The sequence below is a fragment of the Lipophrys pholis genome (genome assembly GCF_963383615.2).
Source record: "Lipophrys pholis genome assembly, chromosome: 23".
Classification (NCBI taxonomy): domain Eukaryota; kingdom Metazoa; phylum Chordata; class Actinopteri; order Blenniiformes; family Blenniidae; genus Lipophrys; species Lipophrys pholis.
Genome location: NC_137645.1, coordinates 9,651,773 through 9,672,575, shown reverse-complemented (window position 1 = coordinate 9,672,575; position 20,803 = coordinate 9,651,773). Strand labels below are relative to the sequence as shown.

Below are 20,803 nucleotides of genomic sequence, written 5' to 3'. Positions count from 1 at the left end.
TTCGACTCCGGGGCCAATAACGGAAGCGGGGGTGGGGCACCTATCGGTGGAGGACTCAATTAGAGCCGGTCCGCGGCACTCCGGAAAGCTGACGTGTGGAAATTTGTAATTTCCCCGACATGATTGATGGCGGTAATATGCCACGTCGTGTGAGTGCGGACGAGGCGAGACTGCTGTGGGAATAACACCGCCCTCCGGTTATGGCGCTCGCTTGCTGACTGGCCCGACACACCTGCCTGCGTGCGCGTAGGTACGCCAGAAGCTGTGCAGAGTGGCATGTAATGGAGAAAGGGATGCGGGGGGAGGGGGGGGGGCAGAAAAAGAGGGGTTGATTTAGCGGCGCTTTCCTTTTTGATGATGTCTGATGTTTTCATCACGCCGCGGCCAGGTATTTAATCAGAGCTGTCGTGGGGGGAGGCGTGGCCGCTCCATCTGTAATGAGCTGAAAATGAAGGCCTAATCCCCGGGTCAGCACTTTTGACTCCGTCAAGACGGAGGACGTCACGCTGGGCTTGATGAGTTTCTCACTTTTGGTTGGAGAAAAAACTAAAAAAAACAAAAAAAAAAACGTTTGCTGCATAGCAACAGAATGTGAAGTAATTAGACATGCGGCGGTACCGCGGTAATCTCGCAAGGGGCTCCAATCTGGACCGCCAAGCAAATTATTAGAAAACTCAAAGACTTGAGACCCGAGCGGAGATATTAAAACTGCTGCCATGAAAGATACAGCGGCTTTTTGAAGTTTTTTTTTTTTTTTTTTTTCACTTTGTATCATTAAATTGGACCGATTTTGCCAAAAAACAATAAACAAAACAAAAAAAAAAGAACCTGACTTTTTCAAAACTTACTCAACCACAACAGGAACGCTGAAAACGATGCAGTTAGTGTGTAGGGCCTCTAGGTGGTGCTGCCGTTTACATTGTAGTGACACAACACACACACACGCACGCACGCACGCACGCACGCACGCACGCACGCACGCACGCGCAGCGGAGAACTTAATAAAAAAAAAAAATACTCATGCCAGACTTTTAAAAACTCTACAAACTTCCTCTGATTTATGGAATTCGCTCAGGTTTAACATTTCATGGAAATCTCTTTCTGTTCAAGTTTTGTTAAAAGTTGTAGACTTCTGATACAAAGGTTGGTAGTTCGACGCCAAACAACAACTTCCTCTCGGCATGGCAGCCGTCACCATTAGTGTGTGTGTGTGTGGAGTGTTTTGAGATTACCACTCAAGTTTTATTGGAAGTACATTTTCTTTGGGCTACCGTTTGTTCGAATGGAAAATATATAGTGTATTCGTTGTGACGTGAATTATTCTATTTGTCAATCATCAAGATGGAAAACCATGTTGCTTTTAAAAAATGGGAACTTTTGAAACGTGTTTAATATACCAGGACTATAAATGTAGTAAAAACAGAAAAAAAAAAAAAAAACCTGATTAAAGTTAGTTATTATAGTGACTGTCCACTATAGGAGAATATGATCTGGGAGTCATGAGCAGTCGCAGCGTTTCCAGAAAGACTCGCTTCCGCCGTCGACGTGGGGACGTTTTCAAAAAGTTGCATTTTCGGTGACTCCCGAGCACCGTTGTCGCTTAAAACCGCAACGAAAGTTTTTTTGGGGCGTTTTCGCTTCGAAAACGGCCGCGCGCGCACACAGGAACGAGCGATTATGCCTTCGATCGGAACGCACCCGGTACCGCAAAACGTACCCGGACAGATCAGTTGTCGAAAGTATAGCGAGTCAAGCGGAGCGCGGAACGTGTAGAAAGACAAGTACACCGATGCCCGACGCAGTATGTGAACTCCTCCAAAAATGCAGTACCAACAGTTTTTGTTGGACGCGATGAGGATAGCATCTTTAATGATGAAAATCTGAGGTTTGGTTTTTTTTTTTTTTTTACCTGAGGTCTTGCAGAGGGCTCGGGAATTGGGCAAGGAAAGGACTCTTCACACACCGCCAGGCTCCGTACCAGCTTTAGCCTGGTGTTGGACTAAGGAGGGAGGGTGCAGGCAGGTGGGAACAGTTAAAAAAAATAAAATAAATTGAAAAATAAAAACCTTGCGCCACACTTAGATCTGACGACATCAACTGTGGTCGGAGTGACAAGCCAAAGTGAACACACACAGCCAGCGAGCACAAATCAATCCAAGGCAAGCAATCCAGGGGGGAGAATTCACATTCCGGCTGACGTGGCTGTTCCTCTGAGCTTTTTACCCGCGAGTTCCTTACGACTGCATCAAAATCACTTGGATCAAAACGGCATTTAAACTGTGAGGAGGGGGGGGGCGATGCAGCAGGCACAATGGGGAGGGGATTCAGTCAGCATTCACACGTATCAAGACATCCGCGGCCGAGCCTAACGGGGCGAAACACGGCGGGACAATCTCAATCCAAAGCAGACGACGTGGTCCAAGCTGCGAACACCGAGACGACGGAGCGGCCGTGTGCGGCATGCATGCGGAGCGTACCGTACCTTGGGGGGCTTCGCCGGCTGTCCGGAGGCGCAGGGAAAGAGTGTTCAGGGAGAAAAAAAAAAAAATCAAGAAAGAAATAAGGAAACAAGAGGGGGGAAGGATTGTTGGGACTTTGAATTAAATGTGACCGGCCGAGATTATGTGCAACCAACAATAATATCAAGAATGAAAAAAATAAATATGATGACATGTCATTTCACGAAAGTGGAACAATTTATGCAGAGCATATGCTACCACACACACACACACACACACACACACACACACACACACACACACACACACACACACACACACACACACACACACACACACACACACACACACACACACACACACACACACACACACACACACACACACACACACACACACACACACACACACACACACACACACACACACACACACACACACACACACACACACACACACACGTCCTTCCCACCTGTCCTCTAAAAATCAAAAGGACCCCCCCCCCCCCCCACGCTCATTCAGCTTGAGGGCCAAATAACACCTATATAAAAAAAAAAAAAAAAAAAGAAATGGGGCCGCTGTTGGTGACCTGCGCCCCCCCCCCCCCCCCCCCTCCCCTCGGTGTCGGAGGAGCGGGCTGGGACTGTGAGCGCACCGCTACACCGGTTAATTGAGCGGCGTGGGGGCCGGTGGGGAGCGAACAATGCCGGCAGGAGATAAAGGAACGGGGAACGAGAGCGAAGGGGGGGGGGGGGGGGGGGGGGGTAGGGGGGGTGAAAAGGGCTGAAGTCAGCAGAAGTAGGGCGGCCACCTGTCCCGCCGCAGAGGACGGACGGACGGAGCCGGAGAGCGGCAGGCAGATGGTGTCAAAGTCACCCCCCCCACCCCCCCAACCCACTTTTACCTCTGTCGGAATCCCAAAAGGTTCTCGCGTAAAACTCCCCCTCCCTCTCCCCCTCCCCCTCTCCCCACGCCCAAATTAGCTCCGCCACCTCACGGGCGATAAAGGTCGGCGGGGTCGTTCGCTGTATCTCGTGAAATAATCACGTCGAGGGTTCGCTTTTTGAGGACGGGAGGAGGACGAGAGGGAGCCTACGTTTGTAAGATGAACAGTCAATCCAAGAAAGCACGAGGGCTTCGGCTTGAAATGTACAAAATCGTCTTCTTCCACGAGTTGACGTTATTTATTGTCAAAATACTACAATATATGTTTTTGATTTCAACGTCGCGGTAACTACATTACATGCGATCAAATGACATAAATAAAACGGAGGGAAAAAAAACAAGGTCAGTCGACTTTAGCGCAACATTGCCCCCAGTGGCCAGAGATGGCATTACAGGATTGTGACGGGAGAAAAAGTGCCGACGTGGATTAAATCAGCATTCCCAATTTTTACTAGTTTAATTTATTTGTGTGGGGGGGGGGGGGGGGGGGGGGGGAGAAACATATTGGTTCATCAAATCATAACTGATTGAAAAGCTTTTCTATAAAAACCTGAACAAGTTGGAATTTTGAAGGACATTTTATTTAATGTTCAAATTTGAGGTACAAAGTAAAATTCCTATGCCATTTCAACGATCAAAATGAAGTAAAAATGACCGCAAACCGTTTATTTCTCCTTGTTCTACAAGAACAAAACTAAAAAATTGATTTTAAGCACAAATTTTTTCTCCAATTTTCCCTCGAAAAGAAACGTTTTTTTTTTTTACCGCTAAGTACCGATATTCACCAACGCTGCTAAAGTGTTCACTTTGCAAAGTCACGCTGCGGGCTGGAACCTTGACCTGAGGTCAAACTGTGGCTCTCCAGCACTGGAGGATCTGAAAGACTAATTCCCACAGTTTTTTTTTGTGTGTTTTTTTTTTCCCCCCACGCGGACTTCCAGAAGCTTTTTAAGACCCGGCCAGCGCACGTCGCAGGTATAAACACAACCTGAGCCGCCGCGCTGGGGACACGCGCCTTTTTCCGGGGGGGGAGGAGAAATCCTCTCTTTATTGTTCAACGCCGTGTCTCTGGTGTTCCTTTACCTTCCTCCTCTTACTAATCCCTCCTCCTTACAACCTCGCCACCCCTCCTCCGCTGCGGCCCCCACCACGCCGGTGTCGCTCTGTTCCTTCGGGGGCAACGCAGACGGAGGAAGTTGCGAGATAAGCCAGGATTTGAGCTCCGATTATCTGCCTGCCTGAGTTGCTCGCTCGCTTCCCTCGGCCAGATTGGCCTGAATCCTATTTTTAGGCCGCAGCCAAAGAGACAATCCTTTTCCTGGATTATGCGGCCACACTTAGTTTTTTTTTTTTGGGGGGGGGCTGGGGCATCGTTAGCGTTTTCTCCTGCCAGTCGGTGCTCGTCTCTGCATTAACGGGCAAATTAACCAATTTTCCCCCCCGACGTCCCAAAGCACGAAGCCGCGGCGACGCAGAGACCTAATTAATTAGCGGGGTTTATCTGAAAGTGATCTCGCCGATTCCCTCGACACTCCTCTAACGTCTCCTCCCGAGGAAGACGAAACACGACTCGGTTCCGACCCCCTCCCCCCACCCACGTGACCCCCAAGCCGCCGTTACCTGTGCGTCCTGGTTGCTGTTGTCGTCCCTGCCGCCCGGGCTCGGCTCGGGGGCCTCGGACTTGGCGGCGGGGTCTTTCGCGGCGGGCAGCGGCGCCGCCACGTCGGCGGCCTCGGGGACCTTCATCGTGTCTGCGTCGACGGGATCGGACATTCTCATGGCAAAGTCTTACCGGGAGACGCTAGCAAATACGGAGAACCTGTGGAGACAGGAAGCAGGCGGTCAGGGAGAATCTGAAGCTTCGGCGCTCCTTCGTTCCCGTTTCAGACCCTCAGATGGTTTTAATCTATTTCAGTTAAAAAGGGGTCCACATGCAGACCGATTTTAACTTTAAAGAGTATACATAATGGAAAAGTCTATTTGTATAATAAAAAACAAAAACAATTATGACCTAAAATTGTTCCAATCTCAACATAAAGCCAATTCTAATAAAAACGCAGGGAAAAGTTGAAAAAAAAAAAAAAAAAAAAAAAAGCCCCAAAAAAACTGTTGCACTGTGGGTAATCCTACACCCTGAGCTTAATGCTAGTCAGCTAGTTTTCCTGGCGGCATCGGCGACGTCTCAGTGTCACGTCGTGTCAAACGCTTTAAAGAAATTTGTTTAAAAAAAATAAAATAAAAGTTTTCGATGACGTTTTGACATTTTTCTTGGTGGCTTGGTCGGATTGGGGCCTCTTGTGGTTTTGACGGCCCTGGTTCCATCTAACTGGCCATTATTCGACTGTGCATGTCCAAACGAGGCTACATAGTAACCAGACACCAGGTTCCACCAGTAAATACATACATATATATATATATATGTTTCAATGTGTACACAAAATACAAAGAAACCAGCTCAGAAAACGGAAATATTTTTAACTTGTATGGTCAAAATTTGTCATTAGTCGATGTAAAAAGTAACAAGAAGTCTGAATTTAGCAATTGGTAATTCAATTTTCTAATCTGCGCCACAATCTCAGGATTTTAAAGGTTTATGAAGTATTTTTTTTTAGCAGGTATATTTAGGATATTTTTGTTCTTATTATAAAGTCAACTTAACTGATGCAAATGGAAGGCGTCTTCTTACGTTCAGAGATGGTCTGTAAATATACTCGTACTGTGTAGTTTCCAGCCTTTTGGGGCTAAAACTGGTCAAATATGTCGTTGCAAGTCATTCGTATTCGAATTATATTGTTGTGACCGACGTCAGTGTGTAGGGAACAGAATCTGATTCAATAGGTTGGAAATAGCAGGAAACGAAGCGTAAATGGACATTTTGTTTCATATTTATCCACAAAACACAAAGAAAGTTGTTCAGAAAACTTCAATATTTTAGTTTTGTATGGTCATAATTTGTAAAAAGTAAAAGATTATTCACGTAAAAAGTCTAAAATAGCCAATTTCAGGTTATTTATGCAAATATAAATGAGCTTGCTTGTTTGCAATGTGTAACTTTATCTACGTTTTGGCTTAAATTGGTGAAACATGAGGTTGAAAGTCATATTATTCGGATTTACCAGGTTAGAAATACCAGAAAGATCATCATCAATGAGGAAGAGAGTGCTGCATGAGAAGCAGCCGGTGTCAACGCCACAGTTTGTGGTCATCAGTCTCCCTCTCGCAGCTCTGCAGCTGTTGGGCTCCAGACAATAGACGTGACGGGCCAAGACGAAGGGTGGGGGGGTGGGGGATGGGGCGGGGGGGTCATTTAGCGAGCATCAAAACCTCGTCGGGTGTTATCGGTTTTTGTCTTCAGCATTAGCGGCGTTGCACCTACGGCCCCCGCTGCAGGACGCATCGCTGTAATGCCACGACCTCCTTATGTTGAAGTCGTGGTGCGAGTTCGTCCCGCTGATGTGCTCTAATTATGCAGCCGGGGGCCCCATGCGGGGTAACATACACTCACACACAAGAAGAAGGGGGGGGGGGGGGACATCTGGTACATGAGAGCTATGATTAATAGGTTAATTAGAAACGGGCTCATCAAATTTTGCACATCAAAAGTGGATCCACACATGACAGCGTGCGTGTGTGTGTGTGTGTGTGTGTGTGTGTGTGTGTGTGTGTGTGTGTGTGTGTCTCCCTCCTATTGTTTAGCAGAGCCGAGGCGTCCTTCGCTGAGAGGTTAGTTCAAATGGGAAATTTTGGCCGGGGCGATTCGAGAGCGAATTCTCAACGACCTGTCAGGAAGTTTGACAAAAACGACGCCGGCGTTGCTGCTTTACATTATTTTTACATTCTGAGTTTTTTTTTTTGGGGGGGGGGGGGGGGGGGGGGGTGCTTAATACTCCAGAGTGCCTGCGCATGCCTCTGAATATTTAGCGTCTGCTGCTGACATTTTGATGAGTGAAGTCTCTCGAGTCGCTCTATTGGACAGATATTTTTCGAGGGCTCTTCTTGGTGATGGACGGCCGTTTTCACCCCCCCCCCCTCGCCTTTGCAAACCAAATCACTCATTCTTTCCCAAACACATTCTATCATGGGACCCGAGTGGTGGACTAAATCTGGACTTTGATGCCTCCCGAGTTTCGCCGCCCTCCGAGGTAATCGCACCGGGCGCCTGTTTGGATGTTTTGACTGCATAAGTGATCGGGATCATCACCGGGTCCTTCGTGATGCATTAGGGGAGTGAGAGAGGCGCAAACTGCTCTCTGATAAGCAACAAACTAAAACAGATATCAGCAGGAAAGGGTTTTTTTTCTTTTCTCTCTCTCTCTCTCTCTCTCTCTCTCTCCCCAAGCACATATGAATCAATAGAGAGTATAAACATTCATGAGTCAAGTTATTGATCACGAGAAACTGAGACGTATTTGCATTTGCACGACCAAACGAAGGATGGGAGGAACATTTCTTTGAATCTGACGGAACGCAACGTGATGAATGCGCAGTCCTCGTGCAAAATTATTGGCGGACGCAAACAGATTTCGCTCGAGACGTCAAGTTGGGCGCCGATTCGAACAATTTAGACAGAAAAGCATTGGCGTTGCATTTTTTTCAAGCTGCGTCTGGGATTTCAAACACATTGGAGTTCAGCTCAAGTTCATCTTCAGGGAGCCAGACGGGGGAGATAGTTCCCCAGTAGCCCTAAAATCTAGTATACCGGATGGAAAAATGTTAATACTTTAACAAATTCAACAACCCCAACATGAAGCCAGTTTTAATGATGCAAAACACAGTCAAATGTCGAAAAAAACTTCCCCTGCAACTGTTGCATTGTGGGTATTTTGGGGGGCTTTGAGGCTAATGCTAGGTAGCTAGCCTTCATGGTAGCATCACCGACAAAATAATCTTGGGACTTTTTACAATTTGCTTTTTGGGTGGTTTGGCCCAAATGGGAGCCTCTGGCCCCGCGGGCCTTATAGCTCGACACCCCCCCTGGTCTCGAAACCCGACACACACACACACACACACACACACACACACACACACACACACACACACACACACACACACGGAACGCGACTCGCGTCTCGGACACGTACTTGTCGCGCAGCCAGCGGTGGTTGTGGCGAAGGAGAAGACGATGAGGCCGAGCCTACCAGTGCCATCCGAGACGTCTCTGCCCATGTCTGCTTCAGCTGCTCTGGACAGCGAGGAGCGGGGCCTCCGGCGCCCTCACGACCCCTGCCGACCTGCGGACCCAGAGGAGGGAAGGGAGGGAGGAGGGGAGGGGGGTTAGTGTCAACAAGGTCATGTGGAGCTGACAGGCGGTCTCGTCAGTCAGTGAGATATTTGTGCTTCCTGTTGGAGCAAATAAGAAAAAAAAAAAAAAAAAAAGTAAGAAAAGTGTGTGTATTTCCAGGCCTGTGCGTGCTGACGCGCCATAAATAATGGATGAGCACGGAGATTGGAAGTGTGGTGGAGGCAACAGGAGAAGGCGCCCCTGCCAACCCCGTAGAAAACACACACACACACACTCACACACCAAGCATTACAAATTCAAGGAGCAGCAGAGGGGAAGATTTCTCAGCTCACGAAATAAATAAATAAATAAAATAAAATAAAAAAACCCTCTGCCATTTGGTGACACGTACATATCAAATGTTCTGCTGCACGAGCTGCAGGGGGACGCAGAGTCTGCACTGAGCATCGTGCGACATTGGAGGAGAAGAAAGAAAGAAAGAAAGAAAAAAAAAAAAGATGAAAAATTGCTGCCGGTTTAGTTTCTCTGGGCGCAGTTGCCAAATGAGCGTGCTAAACATCAGATTAGCGCTCTAATCGTCCCCATTTGGCCTATTTAACCTCGGAGGAATCCTGAAAAGCAGCCATCGCAACTCCGGCGACCGTTTTTGTTTGGATCAGCCGCCCGCAATTCGGAGAAAATGAAGAATAATCCCCCAATTTTTTTTTTTTAAATGTTAATGTTTGGCTTACACGGCCAATCGAATTGCTCGATCGCAGCATCCAACCCCCCCCTCTTATCCCCATCTCCGGCGAGGTGCCACGCTGACTCTGGCACCCAGCTGTGCCAAGGTGTGGCGGCGGCTGCTTGCGGCCTCCCGGTGCCAGAAAAGCGGAAGGTCAAGCGGGGAGTCCCTGCTCACTTTCAACCTGCTCCACCTCCACCTGGGCGGGGGGGGGGGGGGGGGGGGGGGGGGGGCAGACAGAGATGGCGATGAGTGGGGAGGAGCGCGCCAGGAACGGTCGCCATTGGGCTCCGCCGCGTTTTTGGTTCAGCAGAATTCTTGCCGCGCGCATTGCTCCACCTGCGATCAGCAGTTTGTCGTCAGGTTATCAAACCACCTGTGTCGTTATCTCCTTGTTCAGAGATGCTTTCTCCTCCACCCCCCACCCCCCACCCTATCGTGAATGCACCCGGCACTTCATTATTCTTATTTGATTTCTCTTTATGTGTGACAGGAGAGTCTCCGGGCTGTGGCGGCTCTCCGCGGAGTCCTTGGGAGTTGAAAGACGGAGAGGTGGTGCGAGTTAAATGTCTGAAATGGGAGGGTGGGGTGGGTGATGGTGGAGTCCGTGCCGGCCCTGCAGCTATCACACACACACACCGTCAAAGTTGCCCCGGCAGTGGCGCAGCTCCGTTTTTTTTTTTTTTTTTTTTGGACCACCGCAGCCGCCGAGCGGGCGGTGCAGCCGCCGGCACCGTCACCTGCGTGGTCATCTCTGAATGCCAAGAACGAGAAACGTGCAGACACACACACACGCACACACGCACACGCACACGCACACACGCACACACGCACGCACGCACGCACGCACGTCCTCGTTCTGAACTTGAGTGCCGGGGCTGTCGGGGAGTGGTTGGTCGGTATTGCCGCCGCAGAGCCACAAAACCGGTGCATGCGCGCGCGCACACTCGATTAGAAGTGTCACACGCACAAGTCTTCTGAAAACCCACAGCAGAGAGGGGATGGGGGGTGGGGGGGATGGGGGTCACACGGGTGACGGATCAACCATGGCGAGTGAATCCTACGCCGGGCTCTTAACGTGGACGATTACTCTCCATGACGAGTGCTTCCAGTGCCAACGGTGGCGGCGGCGCGCAGGACCGGGCGAACAAGCGCACTTCAGTGTACTTACATCCATCAAACACACACCTCTCTCTCTCTCTCTCTCTCTCTCTCCCTCTCCACCTCTCTCTTACAAAGGCTGACCTTTCCCTCCCACGTCTCTGCTCTGTGCGGATCGCGGCTCTCGTCCGAGCTAAAACCGGCTCAACCCGGGAGGTGAAGGACCCTCGATGCCCCCCCCCCTTCCTCCTCCTCCTCCTCCTCCTCCTTCCATCTCTCCTCACCCGGAACAACCGGGGAAGTCGAGTCAAACGGAAAAGCCAAAAAGCTGCCGGAGAGTTAAAAAATTTGAGTCACCTTGCTCTGATATTTCTGTAAGAGAAATGGGGATTAACAAAAAAAAATAAAAAATTATAATAAATTAACAAAATAAAAGCACTCACCATCCAAACCGGCAACCCAGAGGAGGTCTGCAGACCGCAGGACTAATAAAATCAGCCATCGCATAAAGTGTTAATTAGTTGTCTTAATGCCGGTTCTCAGCGCTGCGATAAAATTGATTCCGCTGTTTTGCTTAACTGAGTAACTAATCTCCCATTTTCAAGCCATTTCTGCTAATTGCCAAGCACTTGGAGGAGGAAAAAAAAAAAAAAAAAAAAAAAATGAAAAAAAGAAAAACAGACAGGGGAGCGATGTAATTGGACCGGAAAAACGATTAAGGGGCAAAGCCGATGAAATTCTATCACTTTCAGAGGCCGATCGTCTGGATTTCGGAGGAGACTGTCAGTTTAGGAAACTCAACGATTGAATTGATATTAACAAAATAAATAAAAATTAAATAAAATAAAAGCGGGCAGACTGGAGCGTCTCGCTCTGCCTCTGAGGTGCAGCACAGCCGGGCATTAATAAATTAAATCCACAGCAGAGCATGTAGGGTAATCCATTACCTATCCCACAGGAGAGCTTCCGGGGGAATATCAATCTGGGCAATTAAGAGTTTGGAACAATAAAACACAAGGCGGAAAAAAAAAAAAAAACAACAACAACTAAACAAAACATGCAAGTCGAGCAGGTTTATTCTTTACCAGAAAGTCATTAAAAGTCCATTTGCAGACAAACACCTGCAGAACAAACAGCGGAGGGCGAGAAGCACGAGCTTGGCTGGAGAACAATGCGCAGTGAAGCCTCTTATTGGCTGATCTGAGGAAATTATCTTGAGGAGCCAGAGAGGAGGAGGAGGAAGAGGAGGAGGGGTGGGGGTGGGGGGGTCTCAGCAAACGGAGCATGCATTTTACCTGGCGAGGTGAAAAATAAAAAGACACGCAGGGAGATATTGAAGTGGAGAGGGAGCCCGCGGGATGGATGGATGGATGGACGGACGTACCTGCCCGGCGGCTCTGCCCTCCATCCCTTCTGCTTACGTTTCCATCCGAACGGGAGGAGAGGAGGAGAGGAGAGGAGAGGAGAGGAGAGGAGAGGAGGAGAGGAGGCTGGAGTCCGCACTCCCAGCTCGCTCCTCGGCAGCCGCGTGCTGCCTCCTGCGCGCCCGCTCGACCGAGTGAGAGCGTAAAGGCGGGGAGAGGAGAGTGTAAAGGGAGAGAGAGAGAGGAGGGGGGGGAGAGAGAGCGAGAGGAGGAGAGAGAGAGAGAGAGAGTCTACCTGCCACAACCCATAAAAGCCAGCCAGCCTTAGAGACAACGCCAAATCAACAGCTGGCCCCCCCGTGTGATGTCACAGCCTCGGCAGCCAGTCACGGCGGCCGCGGCCATACATCCATCCGTCCGTCGGGCCGGCCAGCGCCGACTGAACCAAAGTCACCGGCTGAACCGGGTTCTTGTGCTTTGGAGAGGAGGCGGGGGGGAGGAGGAGGAGGAGGAGGAGGAGGAGGAAAGGGCAGGCCGGGACATGGGATGGAGAGAAAAGGAGAGGGGAGAGGGGGGGGGGGGGGGAGAAAGAAATAGGCATCGAGCAAGAAGAAGAGGAGGAGATGGTGTGATGAGGGAGGAGGGGAGGTCGGCCAAGCTTAGGTGCTCGAAGACCAGGTGGAGAGTCGATGGGGAGGCGCCGGCCGCTGAGAGGCCGAGCTGTTCGCTGGGCTGCGTTCCCATTAAAAGCCTGGCACCCTGCTTTTTCACACCAAGCAGACAAGGCTACAGCTAATCCGAGAGAGAGAGAGAGAGAGAGAGCGAGGAGAGAGAGAGAAGGAGAGAGAGAGAGAGAGAAAGAAAACCTCAATCTGAAGCGCCGCGAGATGCAAAAACAGAATTGCACCTCGCAGATCTTTGCAGAATTTCATAAAAACCGGCGGAAGGAATCACCGACTGCCATGATGGGGATTGTGTCTGGTCCCTTCAGTCGCGCTGACTTTTAATAGCGAAACACACACACACACACACACAGTGGGCGGAAAAAGTTGCTGCTGTCACTTAGCAACCGACAACCTGGTGGGGGGGGGGGGGGGGCTGCCGCCGCCGCCGCCACTGCGACGAGCGATCCCGTCCAATCCTGCCTCATGATCGCGCCGTTCGTTATTCCAGGGGTCTCTGATGAATTTCTTATTGTGCTTTCTTAATCCCATGAAAAGGTCACCAATTGAACAAACAATTTATGGATCAGCCAGATGAATTATTTAATAGTTCCCAGACCAAATATTATACACACACACACACCTTCACCAAGGGGCGATGAATTATTTAGCCATCAGACCCACATCTCTGGTGGAAAGCCATTACAACGGCAACCTTCATATCTGATAATGCCACCGGCTCCAAATAGGACCGAGCCCCCCCCCCCGACGAACGGTCAAACTCGTGAAGTTTGGCTCAGATTATGAGCACTTTTTTTTTTTTACATGCAATTCAAGGTCACAACCCTGCAACAGGAGCATGCTTACGGTGTGAAAGAAAAGTGCACGTTTGGTGTGGAGATGGAGAAATCCTTTAAAAGAGAGCAGCCGCAGGGACTGAACCAGCCATCCACTCTCCGCCCACCACCGGGCTCCGGTATCATCATGATGCTCAGCTCCATCTCCATCTCCATCTCCACCGAGCCACTGTCTGGGACTTTGTTGTGGGTTACTTATCGGGCAAAAATTGGTTCTTGTAAGTATGATTGCAGGAGTTGTCACTAAACTGAATCAACAACAGAAAGATCATCTACATTATTTCAGATTTACTTCGGGTGCAGTCATTACCTGCATCTAACCTCTCATCTGGGCCTTTTCAGTAAAATGGATCAATGATGATGAAAAAAAAGAACGTATGGCTCAATTAACAAGTCCCTAAAACACTCGATATGATCGCACAATTTACATGTCTTTCGATGAATCGTTCAAATGAAGGCAACTTCAGACCTTAATCGTTCTCGCCAGACTCCCATTTCCAAACATTGCAATTTAATAAAACCTTTTGTATCGACAAAACAGTCTCCCATAGACACACAAAACGCGTGAATGTGATCGATTATAAGTGTGTGGAGAATACGGCTTGTAAATTATGCATCTGAGCAGCTCGGGGGATGAATTAAGCCTGAATTATTGGGGCAGCTAGCCGGAGTACACGCTGTCCGTTGCGGCATATCGCTTGAGGTTACGCGATAGATTGCAGGCCTGAAAGTTATTCATTTAAGCCCTTTTATTCATCAGCTGTGGCTACGATTATTCTACATAAGCCGAATTAAAGTGTGTGGTCACAGTATTCGGATGCAAATATTAGATGTAAAGTGTGTGTTTCAGTCGAGGAGAAATTGAGATTAATACGTTCGGTTGGCTGGGCTAAGCTAACCGCCTGAGAAAAAAAAAAAAAAAAAAAAAAAGGCAAAATAACACACCGGCGCCCCGGAGCTGTCACACGGCAGCAAAGAGCGACGTTTACCGCTCCGGATCCTCGGTTAAAAACGGGACACTGCGGGTGTGTAACGTGGCCTTACCGCTGCTGGGTCTACACTCGGTGCGCTGGTAGCCTGCGCCGCGGGGCGAAGCGGTGTTTTGTGGCGGAGAGGAGAGGCAGCGTCCAGCCGGGGGTGAGTGTGCGTCAGCGGCTCGCGCTCCGCACGCAGGGGGCGCTGGAAATATCTCACTGTCTGCTCATCCGCCGGATGCGTCTTGTGTTTCTCTTTCCACGTTTGCGCCTCTGCAGTTTGTCTGGCGGTCGACACCTCTTTAATAACCCTAAAAAAAAAATAAAAAAAAGAGCCGTATATTTTATTTTTTAATTTCGTGGTGAAAAGACGCGCCGCATCGTCGACGGGTGCCGGCCGGGTGCATAAATCGAGTGTACCCTGAAGTTTCCGGGGAAACTATTTTGGTGCAGCGCGTCAATTTGCTCTTTAAAATCCCCAAAACCTGCAGCGATCAACTCCACTTTCCCACCTGGTAGGAACTCCTTACATTTAATACATTCTTCTCTGTGCGCACACTTGGTCTAACTGCTTCCCGAGTCACAATAACATGGCTCCACGTGGTTGTTTCCCTTGTTTACGTGCTGAAAGTGAACTGTTTACCAATGCAGCAATCACAAATCCATAGATATCGATTAGAGATGTCTTTTTGTTGAGCTGAATAAACAGCTTTAGGCTTCTCCTGTTCGTTAATGGCAGCATTCCCCCTACACATTGATAGTTACATGATATTTATAAATCAACTGATTTAAAAAAAAAAAAGACATAGCCTAAACTGTTCAACCTGCAGGTCCAGCCTACTGCGTGACCCTCAGTGCAGCAAAGACATCCGACTCACTGTGGTTCCTGGTGTGTTCGTTGGAAGATTAAAACGCTAGAACTGAGGTATGCATGCCTGCTGAGGCCGCAGAACTCGTGTGAACCATTAGAAATCCTTAGTTTGTGCAAGATTGTTCAATGGATGCTGACTTTTTATGAACGTGTTCGTCCCTAATTAACCAAACCGGTGCTTTCAGTTCAGTAACTCAGCCCAGCTGAGGACAAACCTGCATTGTGATTGCAGTTTATGGTTAAAACCGCAATCCTAACAGAAGTGCTTTCTCATGAGTAATAGATGCTATATCGGTCTAAAACTTGCCAACATCTACTTCTTCTTTTTTTTTTTGTTGTTGTTGTCATTTTCTCTCATTTAAGGAATTTCGAGTCGGCTGACTGAGCGAGGACCGAGGCGCCGATGAGGACCCGCTAATGGAAATGGATGATAATGGCCCGCAGACCTCTCGCTGTGACACAAGATGGTCACAGCAACTGTCGGGCCTTCCTCACAAGCTCCTGCGGCGCCTGATGCCGTTCCAACGGGAGGGAGTGGAGTTCGCTCTGTCGAGGGACGGACGGTGGGTCCAAACGCTCCCAGTACCCCGGGCCCTCCTCCAAACCGGTGTCGACACCCGGAGGAGGAAACTGTGCGCCGCTGTTGTTTTCTCTTTTTCGAGCACCCCACCACACCTCTGCATTGTATAAGTATTGATTTATTCCTATGAAGATGCTCAGATCTATTGTGAGAGCGTGTAGAGGAGCACAGGCAGCTCCTCCAGTCTCCACATCACAGCTTTGTGAGTCACAATAACACTGAAATAGCAGAAACGCCTCCATGGAATCTTCCTTCGAGACCAAAATTCATCAGGAGAATATTTTTTAATGAACATTTGAGTCGCCCCGCTCGGATACTACGGGCTGCTCGCGATATAAACAGAAGCACGTTTTGGACTCATTTTAGTCGTCTTAGGTGCAAAAATAGCAGAAACAATCTGAAGGCTTTTGAGTTGTTGATGCGGCTCCTCTGATAACTTTGAGGAATTTGTGATGATTTCTAATACTTTGAAGATGCTTAAGTCACACTGCAGCAATTCAATTCACGTCTAGTGCACCGAATACAGCTCAGTAATTTCAAGGCGGCAAAAACGCAACAATAACTCATGAGCAAGTCGGGGAAATGGTGGATAGAAAAAAAAACAACTCCTTTTGAACAGAAAGAAACCTGAAGGGCCTGACCGGGACTCAAACCAGGGGACTGCATCGGCCTATTAGGCCAGAGTGCGAACCACTGCGCCACCGGCGCCGCGGGCGAGAGCAGCGAGGAGCTCGTTTGGCCACGCCGAGCGTAGCCGTCGGCGTCGCTGTGCGATTTCAGTCAAATAGGAGGGTATTTTTACAGATAATTTGCCTAATGGGGCTTTAAAACGTCAGCGGTTTCCCACTCCACCTCTGGTTCCCACCAAGCTGCAGTGTGTTCCAAGAGGCATTAGGAAGTCGAGAGCGAGTATATGTGAAACGAGAGTTTAGAGTTGCTTCTCTGCTTCCTCCTCCTCCTCCTCCTCCTCCTCCTCGACCGAGTCGATGTGCGCTCGGGGTTCTCGGGAAGGTCAGCGCAGGGGGAGCCAATCTGAGGGGCGCCGCTGTGAAGCGGAGCGGCCATATTGATCGGGGAACACGGGGAGGCAGTGCTTTGTTGCACAGGTGGGTCAGGAGTCAATTGGCTGCGGGCGCACGGTGTGGACAGCTCCCTCAGTCAATTGGCACCACCGTTGACAGGGAGAGCAGCGCCGGGCACGGCCTCTCCCGGGAGTTCCAGCGGCTACGCCGTCATAGTGGCGATGGAGACGGCCCCGGTGCGAGCTGGCTGGTTCGTCGAATGCATGTCGAATTACTTCGCCGGCTCGAGTACAACAGGAAGAGCGGCTCCGGCGTGAGGTTTCATCAGACTGTGCGCTAATTTTAGACTATATGCGATACCGCCACACTAAATCTTACTTAAATTGGTCTGGCTTGTAAAATAATATTAATCACGAACACAACACGCTTATTAACATGATTCTAATGAGACATAGAGACTCTCACTGCCTCCATGAGTAGATTTTCTTACTCTTGCAATACTAGTTTGCGCCACAAGGTGGTGTATTGAGTCACACTGCACATCATTGAGATAACAAATCAGTCCACATAACGCAAAAAATCAAATTAAGATTCTGAAAATGTTATTCTCTCATAAGTATGGGGTAATGCGCCAACTGGAGACGACCTAAAACTTTTATTCGAGTATATGCAAATAAAAACACTTATGTGTGCAACAGACGTGCCACAAAATGGATTTTGTTGTGTTCCGCTGGTTTGCTTCCCAAAACTCATCGCGTTATCCAACTCGCCCTTAGTCTGTTTAGTCTCGCAACACTAGTTTGCACCACAAGGTGGTGTCGTGAGTCATTTAAAAAAACAAACAGGGCGAATAGTTAACCCAACAAGACCAAAAGGTCTCGGCTGTTGCATGGTGGTGGTGGTGGTGGTGGGGGGGGTTTAAAGGGAATAAACCATAAACACCTCAGTATTTTTAAACAAACTCTCATTTGCATCCACGTTATACGAGCTTCGAGCTGGGTTAAAGGTTAAAAGCTTAACGTGAGAGCACAGAGAAGGCCGATCGCAAGCTAAAACGCTATTGGCAGAAATCTCGCTCTCCCCAGTGTGTTTAGGTGGAGACGTGCTTTTTATTTTTATTTGTCGGATCAGCGTCCTTGAGGAGGCTCTGAAACGGACACTGGCATGCAGCTGAATGTCGCCGTGGATAAAGAGCAGGAGAAAAAAAAACCCAAAACAATAATCCCCCCCCCTCCCGCGCGATAGTCTGAATAGGTCAGAATGCAATGGGGCTGCACTAAAAGAGACGAGTATAAAACGCTGTAATATATGTGATATCGCTAAATGGAGCCAGACAGGCCAGGCTGACAGACGAATATCGGGAAATAAATTGCAGCCCTTCATTATAAAATAACTCCTGAAAATGTGCCGAACATCACAGATTGATGTTGGGTATCTTAACAGCGTGGGAGGACCCGTGGGCGCGTCCCCCCCCCCCCCCCCCCCCCCCCTTTAAATCTCCCAGTCGCCGTGTGTTTGCACATCCAGAGCATCAAGAGTAGCGAGCTGAAACGTCAAAACGTCGGTGCGCGATTTCAAAATACTTATGGCGCCTGCTGTATCGGCCTGTGTGGGTGGGTGAGTGAATTTTATGGAGTTAGATGGTGGTGGTGGTGGGGGGGGGGGGGGGGGGGGGGGGGGGGGGTGGAGTTGCGGCGCGGCAATAAAAACCCATGAGATGTGGTTGATTGTATTGTTGAGAAAGTTGGGTTACAAATTTCCCTGACACGAAATGTATCTATACGAGGAAGAAAGGGGGGAAAAAAAAAACCCCGCGAACCGAACCAGATATCGAAAATAACATTGATTTGGAGCGAGAGCAGGTCCATTAACGTCCTCTTGGTCTCCTCCATTAAGGCGCCCGGCTGGAGCGCCGTGTGACGCTGCGCATGTCCGAACCCGCTTTGATTTCCCCGAAAATATGATTGTCAAGCGACTCCCCCGGCTTTTTATTGAACAAGGCGCGCTCTGCGCTTGTGAGGGGAGATCGATACCGCGAGATATGGAGCTTTGTACTCAAAACGCAGTACTGCTGTGATATCGTGGTGGAGGGGGCGGGGGGGTGAAATCCTCCCAGGCTAATCAGACTGAAAATCTATGGGTGTCATCCAATGAAGGCTCGTGAAGTATCTTAAAGTTACATTAGTCGCGGTTACAAACCAAAAAAATCATTGAAAATACCTGCTTAACGTCCATATTTTGGAATCGAAACTCTCACAAAATTGTACCCAAATATACATTTTTATCTCGTTTTCGTGATATCTACAAAGTCACTTTCAATAGAGGCTAAAGAGCACTTAAGGCACAACTAAAATTGCAAAAATAATGAAAAAAAAAATTTCAAAAAGAAACAAAAAGCTTAAAAATGGGCAAAGATTTGACAGAAAAATGCTTTAAAAAGCTAAAATGCGGTAAAAGAAGGCCGAAAACGTACAAAAGCAGCCGAAAATGTACAATAAATGCGACATAAGACAGTTTATGTTTGTATATCAAAACCGGATATGGAACTTAAAGGGCATTTTAACGGTTAAATGTGTTTTCTGGCTCCAGTTTAAATCTGATTTGGTGGAACGTAAGAAAACAAAACAAAAATAAAGCACTTTTTTGGCCGTAAAGGTCACAAAAGCGGCACTAATTTCCGCATTAAATGTTATTACGTTCTTGTTCAAGCCCGTCAAAATCGTCTCCGCCATCTCGCCTCTCCCCTCGCGGCGTCCCCCAGGGCCCTGTCCTCGGTCCCATCGTTATTGCATAGCCCCTCCCCCTTTTCAACTAATTATCGTGCAGTTGAATGTATGGAACAAACAGTTGTCGAACTTTTCTTAATACAAACTTTCAGGCCTTCATGATTCCTTCTGCCGGATCTCCTGGTGATTCTCGCTCTCCCGTGTTACATAGCGAGAGATATTAATGCAGCCATAACACAAGTTTAGTTGGAATGATTCATTTACCGACATACTTTTACAAAATTCTGAGCCGTAATAAAATTGCCCCAGCAGGCGTTAACATTTATTTATAACACGCAGCCTCGGCAGTTTGTGTCCAAGAAAGAAAAAAAAAGAAAAGATCCTGGATGGATACTGTCCAAACAATGGAAAGTTGCCCATTAAAGCACCGGGTTGCTAATGGTGAGTGAAGTTTCTCACGCTGTTTTAATAGGATGCATCTCCTGCCGGCTTCCCGAAAATATCCTATTATGATGAACAACTTGTAAGAGAATTTTCACACCTTGTTAGGGGGGGGGGGGGGGTGGAATTTAGAGCACCTCGGGACGCGGAGGCGGCCTGAAAGTGTGTCGGCGAGACGGCTTATTGTGTAGAAACTGATACATGACCCGGCGTTTTCCTCGAGATTACTCGCTCAGATACACGCCAGTGGGGGGGGGGGGGGGGCTGAAATGAAACGGACCCGCGTGATGGATAATGTGGGCGTTTGTTTGTTAATTGAACTTTACACGGGGAGACGACAAAAGTGAAAGTAGCAGGGCGACTGAAGCGTCCGACAGCTCACCTATTGTGGATGCCTCCGATAGGAAACACACACACACACACACACACACACACACACACACACACACACACACACACACACTCCCAGAGTCTGTGAGGAAAACAATGAGCGTGTGACACGGTCCTCAGCCGGAGTCGTCCCGGTGGAGACAGTGCAGCCAGATCAACCCCCCCCCCCCCCCCCCCCCCCCAGCCACCACCACCACCCCCCCCACCCCCTCAGCCCAGTGGGCTCGGGCCCATTGTCGTGACCTTGCTTATTCATAAATGCTTCCAACATCATGTCGGAGCAAACAGTGCAACAGAGCAGCTCTGAATGCCTCAGACACACACTCTCATTATTCTCTCACCCCCCCCCCCCCCCCCCCATCCACACCCACCCCCCTCCACACCCCCTCCATCTCCGCCCCATTTCTCTCTTTCAGCTGAGGAACATGATTAATGTGCACCTTGC

General features: G+C 48.9%; 2 protein-coding genes across 2 annotated transcripts in view; one reads left to right on the top strand and one right to left on the bottom strand.

The window, feature by feature from the left end:
• r3hdm1 (R3H domain containing 1) overlaps positions 1-14,525 on the bottom strand; it is a 36,770-nt gene extending 22,245 nt beyond the window's left edge. Inside the window, 5 exon segments of the mRNA XM_080492793.1 lie at positions 1,910-1,999; positions 2,483-2,500; positions 5,025-5,223; positions 8,486-8,635; positions 14,399-14,525. Of these exon segments, the coding sequence (XP_080348919.1) occupies positions 1,910-1,999; positions 2,483-2,500; positions 5,025-5,183 (267 nt within the window). The 5' untranslated portion in view covers positions 5,184-5,223; positions 8,486-8,635; positions 14,399-14,525.
• A 43-nt stretch (positions 14,526-14,568) lies between these two features.
• zranb3 (zinc finger, RAN-binding domain containing 3) overlaps positions 14,569-20,803 on the top strand; it is an 82,439-nt gene continuing 76,204 nt past the window's right edge. The window contains exons 1-2 of the mRNA XM_080492748.1: positions 14,569-14,843; positions 15,563-15,762. Coding sequence (XP_080348874.1) covers positions 15,617-15,762 — 146 coding nt within the window. The 5' untranslated portion in view covers positions 14,569-14,843; positions 15,563-15,616. The remainder of the gene's footprint in view (positions 14,844-15,562; positions 15,763-20,803) is intronic.